This window comes from Amphibalanus amphitrite, unplaced genomic scaffold, assembly GCF_019059575.1.
Source record: "Amphibalanus amphitrite isolate SeventyFive unplaced genomic scaffold, NRLGWU_Aamphi_draft 001130F_arrow, whole genome shotgun sequence".
NCBI classification, from domain to species: domain Eukaryota; kingdom Metazoa; phylum Arthropoda; class Thecostraca; order Balanomorpha; family Balanidae; genus Amphibalanus; species Amphibalanus amphitrite.
This window is the reverse complement of record NW_024882624.1, coordinates 50711-70331: the sequence shown is the minus strand read 5'-3', so window position 1 is coordinate 70331 and position 19621 is coordinate 50711. Positions and strand designations below refer to the sequence as shown.

At 50.1% G+C, this 19621-nt stretch overlaps 3 protein-coding genes across 9 annotated transcripts; 2 read left to right on the top strand and 1 right to left on the bottom strand.

The window, feature by feature from the left end:
• The first annotated feature begins 136 nt into the window (after positions 1 to 136).
• LOC122370409 lies at positions 137 to 3269 on the top strand. Its single transcript, XM_043345982.1, has one exon. It carries the CDS (start codon positions 137 to 139, stop codon positions 2333 to 2335), a length of 2199 nt encoding a protein of 732 aa, XP_043201917.1. The 3' UTR covers positions 2336 to 3269.
• A 175-nt stretch (positions 3270 to 3444) lies between these two features.
• On the bottom strand, positions 3445 to 10773 carry LOC122370408 (tRNA-dihydrouridine(16/17) synthase [NAD(P)(+)]-like). Of its 4 annotated transcripts, none has more exons than XM_043345978.1 (10): positions 10757 to 10773; positions 9821 to 10318; positions 9500 to 9612; positions 8562 to 8724; positions 7998 to 8076; positions 7462 to 7578; positions 6749 to 6997; positions 5980 to 6220; positions 5210 to 5425; positions 3445 to 4755 (listed from the first exon to the last, which is right to left on the bottom strand). In XM_043345978.1, exons 2-10 carry the CDS (start codon positions 10278 to 10280, stop codon positions 4342 to 4344), a joined length of 2052 nt encoding a protein of 683 aa, XP_043201913.1. In that variant the 5' UTR covers positions 10281 to 10318; positions 10757 to 10773; the 3' UTR covers positions 3445 to 4341. The 4 variants fall into 4 exon arrangements, with proteins under 4 accessions (XP_043201913.1, XP_043201915.1, XP_043201914.1 ...); XM_043345980.1 differs by having other exon boundaries at positions 10726 to 10757; XM_043345979.1 differs by lacking the exon at positions 10757 to 10773 and adding an exon at positions 10730 to 10747.
• A 117-nt stretch (positions 10774 to 10890) lies between these two features.
• Positions 10891 to 19012, top strand: LOC122370424. Of its 4 annotated transcripts, none has more exons than XM_043346042.1 (6): positions 10891 to 11152; positions 11602 to 11778; positions 12223 to 12520; positions 16086 to 16192; positions 16736 to 16814; positions 17202 to 19012. In XM_043346042.1, exons 2-5 carry the CDS (start codon positions 11759 to 11761, stop codon positions 16806 to 16808), a joined length of 498 nt encoding a protein of 165 aa, XP_043201977.1. In that variant the 5' UTR covers positions 10891 to 11152; positions 11602 to 11758; the 3' UTR covers positions 16809 to 16814; positions 17202 to 19012. The 4 variants fall into 4 exon arrangements, with proteins under 4 accessions (XP_043201977.1, XP_043201978.1, XP_043201976.1 ...); XM_043346043.1 differs by having other exon boundaries at positions 10944 to 11163; XM_043346041.1 differs by lacking the exon at positions 16736 to 16814 and having other exon boundaries at positions 10948 to 11163.
• Positions 19013 to 19621: the final 609 nt, after the last annotated feature.

Below are 19621 nucleotides of genomic sequence, written 5' to 3'. Positions count from 1 at the left end.
TCCATCACCAATGGCCAGTCCGGTTAACGACGAATATTCCGACCGATTGGACTCGCATAGATGGTCACATCGATCGCGCTACAGTGGAAGAATTCAATAAACTGTCAGCGGGTCGGCTGTTAGCCTATTGGCTGTCATGTCCCCTTCAGCGGGCCCTGAAGCGGTGGAGTCAGAGTCAGAGAGAGCAGAGGAGTCCAGGACAGAGGTTGGGAGAACAGAGGCTACAGGATGTCCGTGCGGTCCTCCTCCCGGTCAACAGCTAGCTCCAGAATACCGACGCTGGCGTCGACAGCACGGTCTTCAAGCTCCGCTCCACGGACAACAGCTAGCTGGATGGATACTTCTCCTGGCCGCTGCTGCCTTCACAGCTGGTGTGCTGGTCCCAGCGCTGACTGCTCCGCTACAAATACCCGCCGCCCTACTGGGTGTAGTTCTTCTGCTGGTACATGCCATCAGCCACGCAGCAGCCACTCTGGTGGATCCCGCGGATGGTGAACTCCGTTCTCGTCCCGGGCGCCACGCGGTGCCCGAGTTCGATCGACAGCAACACGCGCATGTGATTGAAAACGGTCGGTGTCATCTTTGTAATGTAACCATCACCTCATCGCGAACCAAACACTGTGCCGCTTGTAACAAGTGTGTTGATCGGTTCGATCATCACTGCAAGTGGCTGAACCACTGCGTGGGGAGAAGAAACTACGTCTGGTTTTTAGTGTGTGTGGCAAGTGCAGCTGCTCTATCGCTGCTAGTGCTAACCCTCGCCGCCGCAGCGCTAGCGCTTTGTTTCACCTCCAGTGGACAGACAGTGGTGATGAGAAATGATACGCAAGCACCAACACCTGTAGCCAACACCACCCAGCTCTCTCAGACTGGAGCCGCTGAGTCTCTGCTGAAATCACCGCCCCCTGGTGACAGTGGTGACGGTGGTAACGGCGATGGTGACAATGGAGTAGCTGGTTCACCTTTGGTGACTGGCGCACACTTGGCCATGTTTGGTGTACCCGTTGAGAAGGCGCTCTTCGCCGCAGGAGCAGGTCTGTTCGGTACTCTAGCTCTGGTGGCTGCGGTGTTGCTGATTCATCTCCTTATCTTCCACGCATTTCTAGCCGCTCGCGGTGCTACCACATACGAATACATCCGCCAGCTTGACTCTTCCCACAAGTCAGCCCCACCTTCTGCAGAGAGCAATCGCAGGTGGCGCCACCGGGGCTGCTGTGCTCCTACAGACCTCACCCGACGGCGTAGAGTTCGTCCGGGTCGAGCGCCACCCGCGCCGCCTATCGGTCACTCCGAGAAACAAAACGGCGTCAGTGGACCTCACCCGGCTGAGTGTGTGGTGACGGTATCAGGGTCAGTACCTCTGGCAAGAGCGGAGGGATCCCTACCGGCCCTGCCGCCTCTACGGACGGCCTCTGGGTTGAAGGACACGCTAGACACGCTACAGAAGTATAACGATACGCGCACTCAGCTACCCGACTCTGATAGTGAGGGTACTGAAGAAGGTGGTAGTGCGGCTGCCGTGCGTACTTGTGCTAAGGTTGAAGCTATAACACCAGTTGCTAATGGGAACGTGAGACCGGCTGTGACCAATGGCTCACAGTGGCTCAAACAGCCAGCGACGAAAGCCGATTCTCCTGCACAACCGGAAAGCAAAAAGGACCGCTCACCGGAGGCTACCTCCCCTAAAAATGACGTCTCATCAGAACCAGAAGCGGAAAAGAAGGAAGAATCGCCCACCGAGGCTAAACCTTCGCTTCTAATGGCCAACATAGTTACAGTGGCTTCTCAGAGACCTTACAGTGCTCCAGTACCAGCCACTCGAACTTCGCGACCACGAGAGCTTGACCTCACTGTGGATTTGGGCGCTCCGTCAACCGACGAGGGTCGATTCCGTGTAACACCGGTGACGCAGTTCGAGCCCACGCCAGCGCCTGCGCCGATTGGCTCACCACACATCACTCGCACTGTGGGGGGAATGGGGGCGGGGATGAGACGACGGCAACCCTCACCGGTTCCCGAGGAACCTCGGAAAGCTAAACGCGTCACTTTTGTAGAAGTGACGCAAGTGCGCCGCGTTGAGTGTGCGTCAGATACTGAGGATTGCGGTGATCGTGTTCGGGATGAGACGAGGCCACTGTCAGCGCAAAACGCAGTGGCGGATTACATGCAGAAAGTGCGGGCGCGCAGAAGAGGACACCTAGCGGCGGGAAGTGAAGCGTTAGTTGTGCCGCTGGCCGGTAGCGGCGCTAGTGTAGAGGCACCCTCCACCGAAGGGCGACCGTCTAAAGTATGGTTCAGTGATGGTAGTTCAGCGTTGGGAAGTGTAAGGACATGACGTCAGGCTTCGGTACCGACCGAAGCTGATGTGAACGATTCAGAACTATCGAGTGATAGCCCGGTGACCGATGTGGGTATGGCTAAACTGGAAGAGCTAAGCGAGAGTGACGACGAAGTGTGATGTAAACGGGACAGAACTGAGGGCAGTGTCTGGGTGTGAACGTGACTTGAATGGTGGCCAGGGAAGGACAGTTGGCCTTTTCATCGAGGCCCACAAAGAAGTCAGAACGAGCTTTGCAGATGTACATATCTGTGGTGTCGATACTAGTCACGGGACCTGTGTATTCATATAAAAACGCACATCGCGTCTGTGCTATACTTGTATGTGAGACAATCACTGGGCTAACACTGCCCTGCCGTTCGCCTAAGCAGTGTCGCTGTATGTACAACTATACGGGCTGTCTAGATCACTGTACCACCACTCTTTGATGTCATGTATCTGATAACCGTTCGGTGTGTAAACCATAAGATCATGCTGTCATAGATTGATCGGTAGATCATCGGAGATCGCCCCGTCACCGTCCACTGCTCACGGACCAACTAACCTGTTCCCCCTTCCCCCTTTCCTTGTCACTGGCTCCATGTACTAACAATGTGTCTGTTCCAGTCGCACTTCCACCTCTAAACTCCTCCTAGATTACTTTCCTGTTCCAGTGGCAGCTCTAGCCCCTACAAAGCCAAGGAGGGCCCTGTTCCAACCTCCTCTATCTTGCTCTTGGAGGAGTTTAGAGGTGTTAGGAAGCGCGACTGGAACAGACCCATAGCCACCCAGTGTTCAGTCGGTGCTGCTCTACAGTATTTCCATCAGCCTGTCGGGAGCCTAGGTGAAAACTGACCCGGGTATGGGAGGTCTATGTCGGTTGTATCGATGCTACGGGTTGTCAGCTGCCTTTGAATACAGGACTGCCCCCAGTGGAGTCTGCTGGGAAGAACTATGAAGCAAGAGATGGACAGGGGAAAGGAGACGGGGGTAGGGAGACGGGGGATGAGCTTTGGAAGGGGAGGACTGGAATAGGCTATCAAAATACATAGACTAAACAGACTCTGTATGGAACGCAGTGAGCTAGATGTGGCAAAATGCTGACGGACAAGGCTTACCAGTCGATATCAATTCATAATCACATTTTTATTGTCTGTTCAATAAAAAAGATCGCTTAAAAACAAAACAGCAGAACCATCATTGCAGAGCCAAAAGTCACAACACTGGCGCGGGCCGTATTCATTTTCTGAGCAGAACAATACTGAGCAAACGGCACGTAACAGCGAGTGATGAAACCCACGGCGGTGAGGACCCGTCTCTCACTCTAACACATCCATCCTCACGACTGACGGAGACTCAGATCATATCTGATCATTCAGAATCAGACCCACTCCTAGACAAACGCACTACACCTCGGAAAACAAGACATCCAACAAGACTCGAAAACACTCGCGTTTCGCACCCATATTGACTGAATTCAGGCAAACGTCCCTTCCCATCGTCTCAGAGTCACATGTTCAGCCCACACCAACAATCATAGCCAGACTCAGGCGCCAACTGACTCAGTTTGGATTGATTAGGTCCTCTCGACAAACTCGGACTCACGACAGTCTCAGATTCACAAGACTGACTCAGCTCATCCTAAACCGCACTTCCTACCCATAACCCTGAGTCATTGATCGCGGATTTTTTTTTAGCCTCCGTCCCACTGAGCACTGAATGCTAAAACTTAGCTTTAGACAATGTCAGTCAACGTCAAAACCAAAGTTCACCTTCAGTCAAGCATTCCCTAACCGGAACATCTGCACACTTGAACTTCAGACTGATTGCATATCAATATGTGACACCCACCACAGGCTTCAAAACACATCAGCTGCTGCCTCTCCTCCCATCCAACAATGTGACCGATTCCAGACCCGATACAAGGTACTCGATCTCCAGAGGTCACCAGTTGAGGTCAACATGGCCGTCACCAACCAAGGTCACCAATCAAGGTCACCAGTTAGGTCACCTATCGTCACCTATCAGCTGACTGCGGCGGGGGCGGCGGAGTTTACAGCTGTTTCACCAGAACCAGTCGACCCAACCCCGTTAGTCGAGTCCATTTCCACTTCCTCCCCTCCTTTGGACGAGTCCATTTTAACTACCTCCCCTCTTTTGGATGAGTCTACCTCCACAGCTTTCTCTCCATTGGGCACTTCCATCTTCCCAACCTCCTCTCCATTTGAAGTACCCATCCCATTCCCCACACCCTCTTTCCCACCTGCACTCTCCCCATCTTCTTCAACCTCCTTCAGCCTTCTCTGCCGATCATGCCAATCCCTGGCGTTCTGTCGCTTGGTCTTGACCAGAATCCGGTGACCGGGACAGTCCAGGTTATGTTCGTAACATTTGTCCCGACAGTGGAGGCGGCAGAGCAGAAACTCGCAGCGAAGACCCTGGGGATGTAAGGAGGAGAGCGGTCACTAAGTGAGAAGCGAAACATCTATGGAGTCTCCTATCAGGGAAAGGAAGATCACACGGGGCCTTTGACGGGGAAATAAAGGGCAGCATAACCACTAAATGGATGAAGAAGAGTCACATTTATGTCGATGACGGATAACCAAATATAGCATGAGGTCGTTAAGGGGATAACGAAGTCTCATGCGATATCAACTATCAACTATGGGAAAAGAGGGTCATATAGCGCCAATGGTGGGGTAACGAAGAAAAAATAATTAAGACTACCATTAGCAAGTTTCGACTAACGTCAACCTCTGCAGCGCAGCTAAGCTAAAAATCGATCAATCTCTAAACGTCAAGCAGGTAAATCGAACATCCAAACTGGCTCCCACAACAAACACGTCTATCCCACAGCCTTCCTTCTCCCCACTCACCCCCTCTCACACCTACCCGTGGGTTGCAGCACAGACTACACCGCTCCATGATGGCGCGGTTGGCGCCAACTTTGGCCCCTCGCGCCAATTTCTTCAGTTTGCGCTTGCTGAGCGCGCTGGGGTCCTGCGCGCGCGCCGGTGGTCGGGCCGGGGTGTCGTCACCCTCCTCCTCCCGCTGCTCTTTCCGCTCTTTCTGCTCCTGCTGCTCACGACGCTGTTTGTCGGCATTAGCCTGATGGTAGAGAACAGAACCGAAAAGGCCTGGTAAAGTCTATACACAGAACCAAACGAGACTGCAAATCAATAGCGCGGGGCAGACGGTGGACGTATAGAGCATTTTTCAGTAAAACGTCTAATCCAATATTAACGGAGGCTGATAAATCTATCGATAAAGCGAAAACGATACACAGCAATAAAACAAACAAGAAAATAAACCGTATCATTGAGCAAATGGCCAAAAGCCAGGCGTGCGGAGCCGGAGCCGGAGCCGGCACATTTTGCCCGGAGTCGGAGCCGGAGACGGAGCCGCCATGACATTTCACCCGGAGCCAGAGCCGGAGCCGGAGCCGATTTTATTTCTCCGAAGCCGGAGCCGGAGCCGAAGCTGTCTCAAATTTCCACGGCTCCGCATCCCTGCCAAAAGCTTAAGCCTCATTAGCAGCTGGAGTTACAAACACGAAACATCTTCGTAATTCGACTAAATTCAACCACAAACTTTCATATAACCCGTCAAGCACAAGCCGCCATTCTACTCTTTCCACTCTCCAACGAAGTCCCAGGCCGTACCTGCATTTTCTTCAGGTGGTCCTCAATGGGCTCCCTCTCGTGCGGCTGACAGAACAGCGGCGACAGCGGCAGGCGGGTCAGCACGGGCGGATCGTCGGGCGCCGGCCGCCACTCGGCCGCGCCGGGCTCTGTGAGGTGACTGTACCTCTGTCTGAGCAGTTCGACGGCCTCTTCCAGCTGCTCCAGACGAGAGGCGCGCGCGGTCAGCTGACGCACGTCGTGGTTGGACGGCATCAGGAGGCTGGGGGAGGGGGTAAGGTGATTAGAGAACACGGCAGACAGACATCGATCAAAAAGAGCGAACGATTGGTGATGGAGCACGACTTAACGTGCACGGTAGTTTTAAAAGTAACCGAAGGTTTGTTGTCAATAGTTAAAACACTATTCTTTAGAATTGTGTTTTCTATTGAAAAACAAATCTGAGTTCCCTGATAATTTGGTAAAAGCTGCCTGAGATCTATTAAACGGTTATCAATGACAAGCATAACATATGCCAAACTGGTGGGATCAAAATTCGTGGAACAGAGAAGGGAAAACAAAACAATCCCAACTGGTAACAAACGTAACGGAATACATCAAGAAACACTCGGTCTAAAGAGAGTAAAGTGCACCCACCGGTCAGTTTTTGAACACAAAACACAAAAATGAGTACCCGGGTGAATGTGCAATAGCAAAATATTTCCAAATTTATTTTTAATTTCTCCTACTTCCCCACTCTTTCGAAGCCACTCCCCTCCCCAATCCTCTCCCATCGCCCCATCCTCCTCACCAGTAGTGCAGTATCTTAAACACATGTCCCCTCGCATAGCTGAGAGGACACGGGTACCGTCTGGCCAGCTGGAGATACTCCTCAGCCACCTCCCACACAGGTGGATGAAGCCCGGCGAACAGAGCTGGGTTATGGAGGTTTCCTTCGGCAGTCATCACCCCCTGGACGCCTGTATGTTCGAGGCAGCGGTGTACGTCAGAGAGGTACTGGATGTTACCGTTGGCGAACACGGGGATGCTGACTGCTTCTCTGTTGGGAGAGAAGGGTTATTGTCAGGGTTAAATGCCAGAATAGGTTAGAGTATGCAAACAAAAACATCGTACACTTATGGGGTTGGGTGGTCAGAATAAGCGTAACTGGACCATAGGGTGGGAAATGCATTTTTAAGTGCACAGTGCACACCAAGGAAGGTCATATTGACACGTAATAGCCACCCTGTTGTAGAGTGTCTGCTGACGTAAATACAAATACGATGCATCATACTGCAGTCTGCAACACCATATATGAACATCGCACAGTCAGTTGTTGGTCGGTGGATTAGAGTACCGAGCATCACAGACGATTCATTCAAATAAGACGGAAAAGAAAAGAGTACGACGGTTCATTCAAAAGCGAGTTCGTATGATCAGGGTATGTGTATGAGCATGAGCAATTGAGTAAGCCATCCAAGTACCATCTCACCTAACTGTTTTAATGGCGCCCCAGGCACTCACCTGACAGCCTTGATGGCGTCCCAGTCGGCCAGTCCCGTCAGCGGTCCCTTCATCTCCCGAGTCCGGCCGTGGACGGTCAGCAGCTGGCACCCGGCAGACTCCAGCATACGGGCGTACCTGGTGAAATACAGCGGGATATGTCAAGGCACTGTTTTAGTTAATGGAAAAATAGCACGGGACACACCGAGATACTATCAGAGATGATATAATAAATAAAAACGGATGCTGATGACACCGCATTATCGTGTAAGAGCATCACTGTAATATCCGTTTTGTCACTACTCACTAAATAGGGTACATATCGCGGACCACAATATTACGGGGTATCCGTAGTAGTGACGTCGTCAAACAATTATAAGGTGCCATCCTACCAGATGACCTAGCACAAGACATTCCAGGGTACAGCATACCTGACAGCACAATCCGATCCACGATACGTACCGCAGTCGGCTGGCCAAATGCAAATATATCGAATAGAACCAACTGGCAGAGCGTAACTACTAGCTTTACTTAGCGCGACTGTCGGAGGGACTCACCTGATAGTCTTCTCCAGTTCGGGGAAAATGCGGATCTTACAGGTGACCGGCAGCCGGGACTGTTCGTGAACCACTTTCACTGGAAACAGAAACAGTCGGACCGGGTCACATGGCAAGAATGGAATGCATGTCAGATACCTACCTATGTTTATGGCACAAATCATGGGCAAGACAGTCGCACTTCATTAACATCTAAAATAACAGACAGAAACGTGTCCCAAGTACCTCGATTTGACGATAAAGCAAGTCAAGCGATAAGCTGGCAGACACACAGACACACGACCTAGTAGACTGAGGTGCTCTCAAAACTCACCGAATTGACTAGTGATCACCCAATTCCCCACGATTAACCCTGATCACCACGATGACTTATCATCCACTAAAGTTTTCTCTCCCAACTCACGGAGTCGACAGATGATCTCCCCTAGTTCACCCAGTTTTCTCCCCTAACTCAACGAGCGGACCGAAGTTCCCTAGCACACCGGCATGACTGATTATCACTCGTACCAAGTTAACGAGCTCCCCAACTCACCCAGTTGACTGATGAGCCCCCAACAAACTCACCGAGTTGACTGATAAGCTCCCACTCATCCTGCAGGAAGGCGCCGTAGTGTCCACGCCGGGCGATCGACTGCGGACAGCCCAGGTTGATATCCAGCGCGTCAAACTGGCCTCCCTCGCAGTACCGGGCCGCCTCCAGCAGTGTGGCAGGGTTGTTGGCACAAAACTGTAAGGGAAGGGGAACAAAAGTCATCACTGATCAGTGATCACTGATGGTCATAAGTTGTAAGGTGAGATGGTTCTATCGTCAGTCGGGAATCATTACGTCTTTAAAAGTAAACTGTTGAAAAAAAAACGGATGAGCTATCCCACGTACTAACTAACCATAATACCAAAGACTCGCAGTGTTTATCAGTAATGGGCCACCAGATGACTTGTTGCTTCGCTCCAATCGACTGCTGTCGTGCATAATATTCTCTGGATGCGTGATTTTGTCGAGACTAAATCACTGATCAATGGCCAAACATTTTCCTTGATTAACATATATCCAGTTCACAAAGCGTGGTGGCCGATGCGCCATGCCACCATAAATCGTCATCACCATCCCAAACTGGCTTGCATCCTTTGCCATATTAGCTCAAGCGTTCTATAATCCCGTCCCACAGAAGACGGAGCCGCAACGTCCGGTTCCAATGTTGGAATTGTGAATTTTGGTCCTGGTCCCGGAGAATAAAATTTGTCCGGAGAATCAGCCAGCTTTTAGTACATTCAACAGGAAAATCATGTTTGGCCTACTAAAATATGTGACAGTTGATAAATTGTGTTCTCTCAATGCTATAACTGCATCTTTTAGGCGTAATAATGGCCATTATCACACAGGCTGGAAATTTAAGAGATTTTAGGTGCTGGAGAATATATTTGTAAAGGAGAGCCAAATCGTTTGGACCCGACTGAGACCAGCAAAGGGCCTCATTTCCTACATTGTCCGGTCCCGGTCTAACCTGTATGATGAGCGGCCGGTCCTCGGGGTACGTAGTCAGACACTCCCGGCGGTACTTGACGTCCTTCACAAACATGTTAACGTGGTACATGGGCGTGTAGCACAGCTCGGCACCTGAGGAGAGCGGACAGGGGGTGGGGGCATCGTCATTTTCACGGCTTCGTGAATAAAAACGAAACAATACATATGATGGCAGGTTTCACAGATGGGGGCCAGAATATTATGTAGAAACACGATTAGAGAAGAACAAAAGGGGCTGAAGTCATGCAATATCGAGTTCCAAAGCTCTGAACAGACTTTGACATTATTGCCACTCACTCACCGTACTTCCTGCTGAGCATACGCCAGGCGGCCTCGCTCTGATCAACCATTGGGGCGACGACGAGACGTGCTGAGCGCAGGCGACCGTGCCACAGCTCAAACCCGCCCGGCTTGTCGCCAATCGCGGGATCTGAGCCATCACCAGATGTTGACTTGGTAGCACCACAGTCTGTAGACTCAGAGTCTAGGGTGGAAGGCTCGGCCCTATGGCTAGGAGTGGCCTCAGTTCCCCTATCAGACTTACGCTCAGTGACGCCAAGAGTCGGATCAGATCCACTCATAGCAGCTGATGCAGTCCCACCACCAGAAGTCTCAGTTGGTTTGGCTATACCACCAGGTCCTGAGGCCCCATTGTTGACTGATTCCAGCATCACTGCGCTAGGATTAGCTGCGTCTTGCCGAGGGGGCTCCCCAGCTGTTGAATCAGTCGGCTGAGGTTTATTGTCGGCTCCACTCTCCATGTCCACAGCAGAACCAATGGATGAATTTATCCTGAAGGCTGAAATGGAGACACAAATCATATTATTTAGAATAGAACAACATCATTCAAGCTGTCAATGTAAGCAAAAAACTGCTCTTCTGGACATTTCCTTGCCGTTTGTTAGGATCCATCTGAAGTAAGCAAACATATTGCATGAGAAATCTGCTTACACATTCTCCAAGCTCCCTATTGCAATAGCAATTGCAAGTGTATTTGTATGTGCAAATCATTTTACCAAATTCCTTCCTAAGTCTTTTTCCAAACCTTGACCTTGGCCTGACTTATCAATGAATCTGTATTGCCTATATAAAATTATATCTACAAACAAACAGCCTCAACAGAATGGAAGCAATTGCCGGTCGATTGCCTACTACTACGAATCTGAGTAAGTTTGTGTACATTCAATTAAGTTGAAAATTCTGTACCAACACGGAAAATCGAAAATGCAACACCGACCCAAACGCACATTGACATGCTCCATCGCCGAAAATGATTTTGTTCTATCAGAAAAACCATGTGAAAATCTCCCGCAAAATGCTAGGCAACTGGTCGGAACTCTTGCTTAATCTGGCGTGTTGCTAGGCAACTACAGTCTGCTTGACCCAGCTTCTTTTAAGACTAGCAATCGAACAGCATTCCTTTCATACACATTTTGTCGCAGGCGCTGCATGTATGTCGCAACTTGCGCTTTCACAAGTCAAAAAAGTCGAAACAAGTCAATTTGCCCAATTCGTAATATGAATCAATTCACATTGGGGCCCGACGGTTTTTGACAGACGGTAGGAAGTCAATTCCGAGGCATTGAATCGATTCAAGCGTGTGGATACGGAATAATCAACGGACTCGGACTGGGTAAATAATTGGTATGTCAATGCGTGGAATTGATTTCAATCAATCAATTTCAATCAATTTTTATCAAGTTCAATCAATTATCAAATTTAAATCAATTGTCGAATTCAAATTTGCAGGTTTGGTTTTATAATTTTGTGTTTGTCATTCACATCTGTAAATATGTTTTGAAGTAACGGCCATGCCGTTTGTGGTAAATAAATCAGAATTTTGGCAAGTTGTCTCAGAATCTTTTAGCTTGACTCCAGAGTCCAGTGTAGCTTGAGGTCATCAAGATTGAGACATCAAATTTGATTGGAGCAGAGCTTGTCAGTCAAAGCCAGAAATGTGTCTGCATTCTGGTGGGTGGGACCCAGGTCCCAGACCCACTGACTTAGTTGCCCTGCCTGCTTCTGCTCCCGCTAACCACAGACCATCCCTGTCATGCCATAACTCTCACACTCTGTCCCCAGGTCGGTGGTCAGTGATCATCATTTTGTGATGTCATTGTGTGGCCAGTGACGTCACCATGCAGCCAGAGACGGTGTACAACCCGACTACCATAGCTGGTGGCTCGGAGCGTGGTGGTTACCTGGACAGCATCAGTCAGGACAGGCATGGCCGGCGGCGATGCTGTACATTGACTATTGGTGAGTGTGCTGTGTGATGGACACACTGGCAGGTCTATGAAGTGAACTGGTTGGAGGATGAGGTGTGGTGACTAAATGAGAGGTTATGAAGGGGCTGTTCAATCTTTGGGAGAACCTGGGTGACCTGCGAGCAGTCTGGGACGGTGGCCTGGAGGGGACAGAAAACCTAGAAAGAGTCCAGTTGACCTGAGATGGGTCAGGTTGAGCAGGAGACATATTTTTGCTTGATGTATAAGCCATGCCCAACAATGCAGCAACTGACCAATAGGCAATAGTTAATGATTGATGGGCTGACAGATGAAGTTAAATGGTATTTGTTTCTGCCCATTCTCCATAGCATTCTGTTCATTAAGTGTCATGGCATGCAGTGTGTTCCCTGTTTTCCCATTTCACCATGCTCCCCCAGAGTGCCCACTATAACCACGTCTTCACCTCCCCTTCCAGCGGTGGCAGCCACCATCTGCACCCTCATCGGGCTGGCACTGACGCTCTACGGCAGCGTGTTCCACTACCACTACACCGGCGTCGGCGCCCCGCCCCCGGCTCAGACTCGGAGCGGCGTCTCCGCCATCAGTCCGAGGTCCGCCTCTACAGGGCCCTCCTGGCGGCCGGCGTGCCTCTCCTGGTGGCCGCCGCCGCGCTGTGGACGGCCTACCTGTACCGCCGCGGACGGTGTCGGGACTGCTGGCTCTGTCCCGGTGCCAGGAAACGCCGGAGGATGCGGAACAACTTCCGCACGCAGGTACGGAGAAAGGAGAAAATAACACACAGGTATTGGGTGGCGTCAGGCTGACGTGTTTAGTCGTTTTCGGGATTAACAAGATGGGTGGACGGACAACAAACTGGCTGCTCGTGCCATCGCACTTGACATGTGACAGAGCAGCCGTCCCGAAAACAACCTCCGGAACTCACACTCGTAACGATTTTGAAGAAAAAAATATGCTCGGTCTGGCCTGTCCGATGTGTCCGAAAAATGTCTTTCAATTTTTTTAAGACATTTATCTGATACTCTCATGTGGCGATGTTAATATCGCAGCAGGGCATGAGATATGTGCGGTTTGCGTGCATTTCTGAGTATTGCTCTCGTAACGCTTCGGTTTCGGTTAATGTGACGCAACATCGTTTTGCCTGTTGCAAGTGGCGGCTTTGCAGATGGCGTGGTCTTCGGACGTTTTTTACCTCTCTGTGTCCTTGGTGATCAGACAGCACGATTCGCGTCGTTGCACTTTCCATTAGGATTCCTGTTGGAAGTTATGTCTTCGGGGACCGACTTCTGTCGGTCTTTGGGAACCGTCAGCTCCCAGGCCACCAATCTGTTTGATGCTGTTTTGCTTCTAATTTTGCAATGTCGCTTCGGAGTTTGCCTGATATCAGTGTCCCTCAAGGGCTAGTCTCGGGCGTATCAGCGTCTCTAGTGCCGGTGTTTTGTCTCGACATGTCTTTCCGACCCGTCTTCTCAGCACCTCTGTTCAGTCAATCAAAGTTTCAGCGTCTCTGTTCTGACCGGCGGTTCTCCCCAAAGACAAAATTAGCAAAAACAAAACAAAGCAACGCCACCAGCAGCCAAGGTCATTCCACCCACGGCCACCACCAGTTTCTCCCCCGGGCTCCAACCGGCGGCCGTAGTTGACGGCCAGCTTCTCTGCCTTCCCGTCCGGCATCATCTCATCTTCTTGTGTATGGTCCTCCTCTTTTTCGTTCACTCTATCCTCATCTATTTCTTTTTCTGTCTCGTCTTCCTTTTCTTCTTGGTCTTTCTCCTCCTCCTTTGTATCTTCGTATTTTTCTGTCTCTCCCTCCTCGTCTTGCTTTTTGCCCTCCTCTTCTACCTCATCTCCTACATTTTCGCCTCCTTCGTCCTCTTCCACTCCCTTTTCCTCTTCCTTTCCTCCTCCTTTTCTTCCTCCTCCCCAGATTCTGCCGTCTGTCCGGCTGGAGCCGTTTCCCGCAAGACCAACGTCTTCTCTGGTCGTGGCGAAAACTCCACCTTCATTGTGATCGCTTCTAAGAGCACGACCGTAGCATTTGGGTCTCTAAAGAGCCTTCCAAATCCTGAACTGATGGTCAAATCCAGACGACTCGAACGTCCCCTCAGCACGGGACCTCTCGACTCGTTTCTGCATAAAGAACTAAAAATTCAGCTCGTAGACCGGTGTGTTGACTGCCATCCCATAGAAGAAGAAATAGTTCGTGCTCGTTTGGGAGGTTGGCAATCAGTGAGGCAACACCGCGAGGATCGACGGCTAGCGGGCGGAATGCGGACGGATGGATGCGGATGCTGACGGATACTCTATCAGAATCAGACGGCGCGATGGCAGTGATTGTGACGAATTGGACGTACTGAAAGTCGAGACGTGCTCCTGGTACGGGGTCTGCGTTCAGGCCACGGTCGCTTAGTTCCACTGTTTGAGGGATGTTCACTTCAACCAGCGTGCTATGAGGCAAGGACGGAGCATCGTTATTGCGATGCTCACATATCGACCCACTATATTCAGGCGGACAGCGGCATCGACAATCAGCTGTTAGATATCCAAAATTACGACAGCGTATTGTAGGTCGACCAACAGCTGCGCAGGTCTTCCGCTGCCTTAGCTGACATCCGTATAGCTTGTTGACTGTATACAAATCCATATGAGACTGACGTAGACCGGCTAGTACATGATAATCAAGTAGATGTTGGTTTCGACCGTCTTTCGCTACCAACACCGGTCTCTGATCCTCATCAGCAAACGCTGCTCCTCGTAGCTGCATCACAGAAAGAAAGTCATAAGGTGCCGGTGGCGGCGATGCGGCAAGTCTCCTCTCCCGGCATTGTCTCGTTTGCCGGTGGCCTCCATCCCCCACTCGACGTAATGGGCTGTGTTCGTGTCGCAGTCGAAGCACCTGGTGACGGTCGGGTCGTTGATGCTGGTTCTGTAGTCCTAGCACGTGGCCCAAGTGGTGTGTTGCAGCCGCTAAGCCGCATCTTCCTGCCTCTAGTGAGAGGGGTTGTCGTGTCCCCGTTGTCGCTTGGCCCACGTATGACCAACAGCCAGTGACGTTACCCACGCAAAGCGTGGGCTCCTCGTCGCTATTTTTCTCTCGACAATCCCCATCAGGCAACCTTACAGCTTGTAGACAGGTGTGTTCAATCCAACCCCTCAAAGCGATCGATAGCGACGCGATGGCCGGTGGCTATCTCTATACAGACGATATCTTAGCAACGGTCGGTCATTCTTCGTTCTCCATAGCTTGCTCCGATCACCACATAGCTCAGTTTGAGAGAGAACTTCCTTTGGAGAGAGCGCCACGTCGCCATCGAGAGCAACTAACCTGCCGTCGGGCAGAGCGCGGGCAGAGTAGCCGAGAACGTAGAGAGCGTCGATAATGTCTCCGCTACCACAGTCGCCGTGTATGGCTGATGTGGAGTTGGTTGGAGTCGCCGATTCATTCGCAGCTTGGGTTGGCTTTGTGTCTTGTAGCTCTGTAGCTGGGAGAAATGAGGCATGGCTGAAGGAGAAATATAAGATGGCAATGAAGGCATTATGAAGCGAGGTAGATTTTGATGTCATGTCATTTTATGTCGATTGGCAAGCTGCTTCATTAGATTCACTTATTGCATTTACGTGACATTCCGAAAGTTTACTGTGAAATTTTCTCTTTTAACTCGATAAATTTGTTAATTTTCCATAATTAACCTGTGTGGTCTGGAAATCACCTCAATCCCGCCATGTCGATGCATGCTGTCCTTGATTTTCGCGGAATGGAAACTGCACGCATTCCTTGATATACATCTCTCAGTCAGGCGATATTTTCCATGGACTGATGCTTGGTTTGATGCATTGATGTACACTTCATGAAGTTGATGAACGTGAAAAAATGAAACAAAAATAGTGAACCGACTCGTTCAATTAAATCACAAACAACATCGATTAGATTTCATTTTTTTATAACAGCTAAAACGAGAACGGATCGTTCTCCTGATTGTAATTTGTTTTGTCTGTATTTCTAAAGCCTCTGATCGAAATAGATTAGATGGGGCCATGAGGTTGCCTGCTGATCGAATGACCAGTTTCTCATTTTCCATAGTGCATGCAGACGACCTGAGTCGAATGCTTTGTAAGTTAGTGCTTTGTTAGAACTTTGTTAGTGCCCTATTCTCTCGACTCTGTCTAGATTCGGGTTTTTCTTCCTTTTTTCTTTGTGCTCGCTCCAGTGTTGTAATTCTTCTCTGTTCTTCCAAGTGTCTGAAGAGTCAGACTCTCCACCTGTGTTTCTCTATGTCCCCCCAATTTTGTAATTCACACTGTTCTCTGTCCTCCCGGCAGTGTCTGGAGGCGGGTAACCTCACCACCTGCTACCCGAGCCGTCCCTCCCAGCTGCTCTCACAAGAGGAGGACCGGCTGGTGTCTCAGAGTCTGGACGAGGTCGCCGGGTGAGTTAGCACATACTTCTCCCCTGTGAGAACATCAGTCAGAGAGCCTTGGTGAGACTTCATGCCGACTGCTGTCTCTCGAAATCTGCCAAGCTGTTCCTGCTGGCGTGCGTGATAGAATAGGCCCGCTGAATGCGACTTTACTAACTACCGTGTGAAAATGACGCCACTTTTTAGGAGGATGGTAGAGTTTTATTGGATCAACTAACCACTCGTTATCGGTTTTTAAGTGCCCATTGTGCTGTGTTTTACTACCAAAAGGAGCTGTCACAAAGTTTAGAGATCTGTGAGTGAGTTTTCTGTGTGTGTCATTTGATCAGATAATGAGGCCCCAAGGGCGGCATTTGCTGACTTTCCTGCGCGTAGCTACCTAATTTTACTGCTTTTTGTCTGGTTTGACGTGTTGACCCCAACCCTCGGAATTTTGCGACATGCATCCCTAACAGCGTTACCCTGTCCGCGCTAACCGTGTGACGCCGAGTGACCTGACATGACCTCTAACCGTGTGTGCCCTCCCTGACCTCCTGTGACCCGTGGCGTCAGACTGGATGATACAGACGCCATGCTGGACAGTGGACCGCGGCCCATAATACGGCCTGCTCAGCGTGCCACCTAGGGGCAGGTAAGAGAACGACTAAGCTAAGCTAAGAGAACGACATTGCTTGTCAGAACGACTCTCAAAGGAAAAGATGAATAAGTGAAGAGGCTTCACAGGTTCTTTCCTTTATTATGTTTTGTTCTATGAACATTTTGAAGTTTTGAACGTGTTTAGCAATATCGCATGATTGGACGTACCAAGCACCTCTAATTCCACGTTTGGCGAAGATGCACTGGGATATTAAAGTTCGACATTCCTTCGCCCATCAAGGCCATTTCTTCACCAACACTGGCTGCGAGTTATATTTCCCCTAATGTTATCCCCCATCTGCCAGTGACGCTAGTGCGTCTGTGTTATCTACCTTCTTCCGACAATGCATGTGACATCTCCCCTCTCCTCTCTCCCCCACAGCGGCGGTAACAACGACAACGGTACCATATCACCCCCTCTACCTAGCCGCGCTGCAGACACCGCCCCACTCGCCAGTACCGAGGACCTCACCGCCCTCTCTGCCGAGACGCTCTACCTAACCACCGGCGGCGGCTCCCTAAACCCAGCCGCCTGGTCCGGCCTGCCCAGCTCCCTTACACTCAACTCTGGAGACTCGCGACTACCCAGCGACTTGAGTCTAACGGGGGATGGTTGGACGGGGCGAAGCAAGCCTCCCCGGGCTGTATCGGCACGATGTTTACGAAGGATGTCGGCTAGGAGTGGAGGTACTGATAGGGCGATGAGGGGAGTTAGTGCGCCAGTGGAGGCAGCTGTGGAGACATGGACTGATTCCGTCCAACAAGCTGTGGATGATAAGGAGGGGTGATGATTGGGGTATAGACTACCACCGAATATTTGTTTGTCGTGTGTGCTTGTGGGGGAGGCAGGGATGATGATATTTGACGTGCCTGGGACGAAACATTGACGAGCTGCGTCAATCCGCGAAGCGGTAGTGTGATGGAAAGAAGGGTAAACGGGGTAGCATTTCACGGCCCGTGTGGGAATCACGAAGCTTATGTGTCTTTATAGAATGCCTGTGGCCAGTTAGGTGAATGCTTTAACGTTTGTACTTCGGGAATCCGTGTGTGGCCTTGTGAAATGTGATCTAACATGGGTATATATTATCCGAAGAATCTCAATCAGAATCTTATGTGAGCGTGTCGTCCACATGAAACCCAGCGAGCATCGTGCCTAGTTTTATAAACTAAATGTACCGCGAGTTGGATCAGTCCTGCCCCAAACTTTGCGTAGGATACTGTTACTTATAGGGTACTGTTATAAGTATCGACGGCAAGAGCCGTGTGTGTCTCGACTTATGCTATCCTGTCCCTCCCTTTCTTATTGTCGGTCTGGTACTGTCATCACTCTTGTCATCACGTCTTGCACTACCCTGTCATATATTTCCTACACTGCTCCATCCCGCCCTGCTATATTCTGGCCTGAGCAACCTTTTGCTGTGCCTTCCTCTCCTATAGAAGGGTTGTTCGTTGTTCGAACTTTCACCCCCATCCCTATCACGTCTCATGGCTTCCTGCCACACATTAGATCGACCTGGCCTGAGCAGCGGTAAATACGCGAGTTATTCTGCTGCCTGTTGTAACTTCGGCTCATGTGCTGACTATGTGACAGCGTTGTAAATAGGATTCTGGTAGTAATGACTCCGGAGTCCGAACGATGGCGCATTCTCTTTAGTGAGACTTTGAACATTTAACGAATGATCTGCATCGCATGGCTAGTAGATATTTACATGTGATCTTTTGTTTTCCTTTTGTTTATATCGTGGCTTTATTTAGTTCTCTTTATGAACCATAATAGATGACTTAGGTACCTGGATGTGTTGTGACTAAACCATGCTTTATTTACGATTGCATTGTGTGGCATAGGCTCGCGTAAACCAGTGCGTTGACGGTCATATGCTGTATGTATCTTTTCTGACCACTAGTTTAGGTAGTCTTTTGATTCAGCTGGTCAAAATTGTACTAAAGCGAGGTATGATGTGTCTACCGTATGTTTCTCTTACATGAAAGCCGTTTGACTCTGGGGAATCCAGCCTTGTGCCAGAGGCGTACCAGCTACTGATGCATAATTGTCAAATGTCAGCTATAATGGTTCCGTATACGGCACTTTTACGAACAAAACTGTACCTGCTTCAGTGGACAGCGAGTTGGTTGTTTTGGATTTGTCTGTTTGCTGGGAACGCTGAACAAATACAGGTAGATAATAAGTACCGACTCAAAGTTTGCTGCTGCGCGGATACGGATAGGGGAGAGCGGGGCCAGTTGAAACACGGGGTCAGATGAAACATGGCTTTATTTTCAACAGCATGCAACATATGGCGTTGCCGACACCACTGCGCATCCGCGCTCGACCACTTCCTTTGTCAACGGCGTTTGGGCGGCAAACGGACGGGAATTTTGATTTGACACTTGTTTTTGTGTTTTTGAGGGGCGTTTGGGAGAAATCGTTTTTATGAATATTTTGTGATATCTCATATACCTTTGTTTGCTGAAAGAAGAACTCCTGGCTCCGGAATAACACCTAATTTGGCCCTTCATTCAGCATGATGCCGTCCCTCCAGCTCGTTTGACATGTGCTTTACGGCGCGTGCGAGATGGCGGGAGCGGATGGGGTCAATTGAAACGCTTCTCTGAGGGTCAGTTGAAACAGGGCCACAGGCCGTTTCAATGGACCCCGGTGACCTTTGCAATGGTTATTGTTCAGGGGCTGTAAACATTAAAGGAAATAGTCCACCTTTGAAATGAGCTTTTAAACTGAAATAGTAGTTTAATAGAGCTCAATTTTTGTCCCCTTTTCTCCAGCCTTTTGCTTGAAAGCACGCC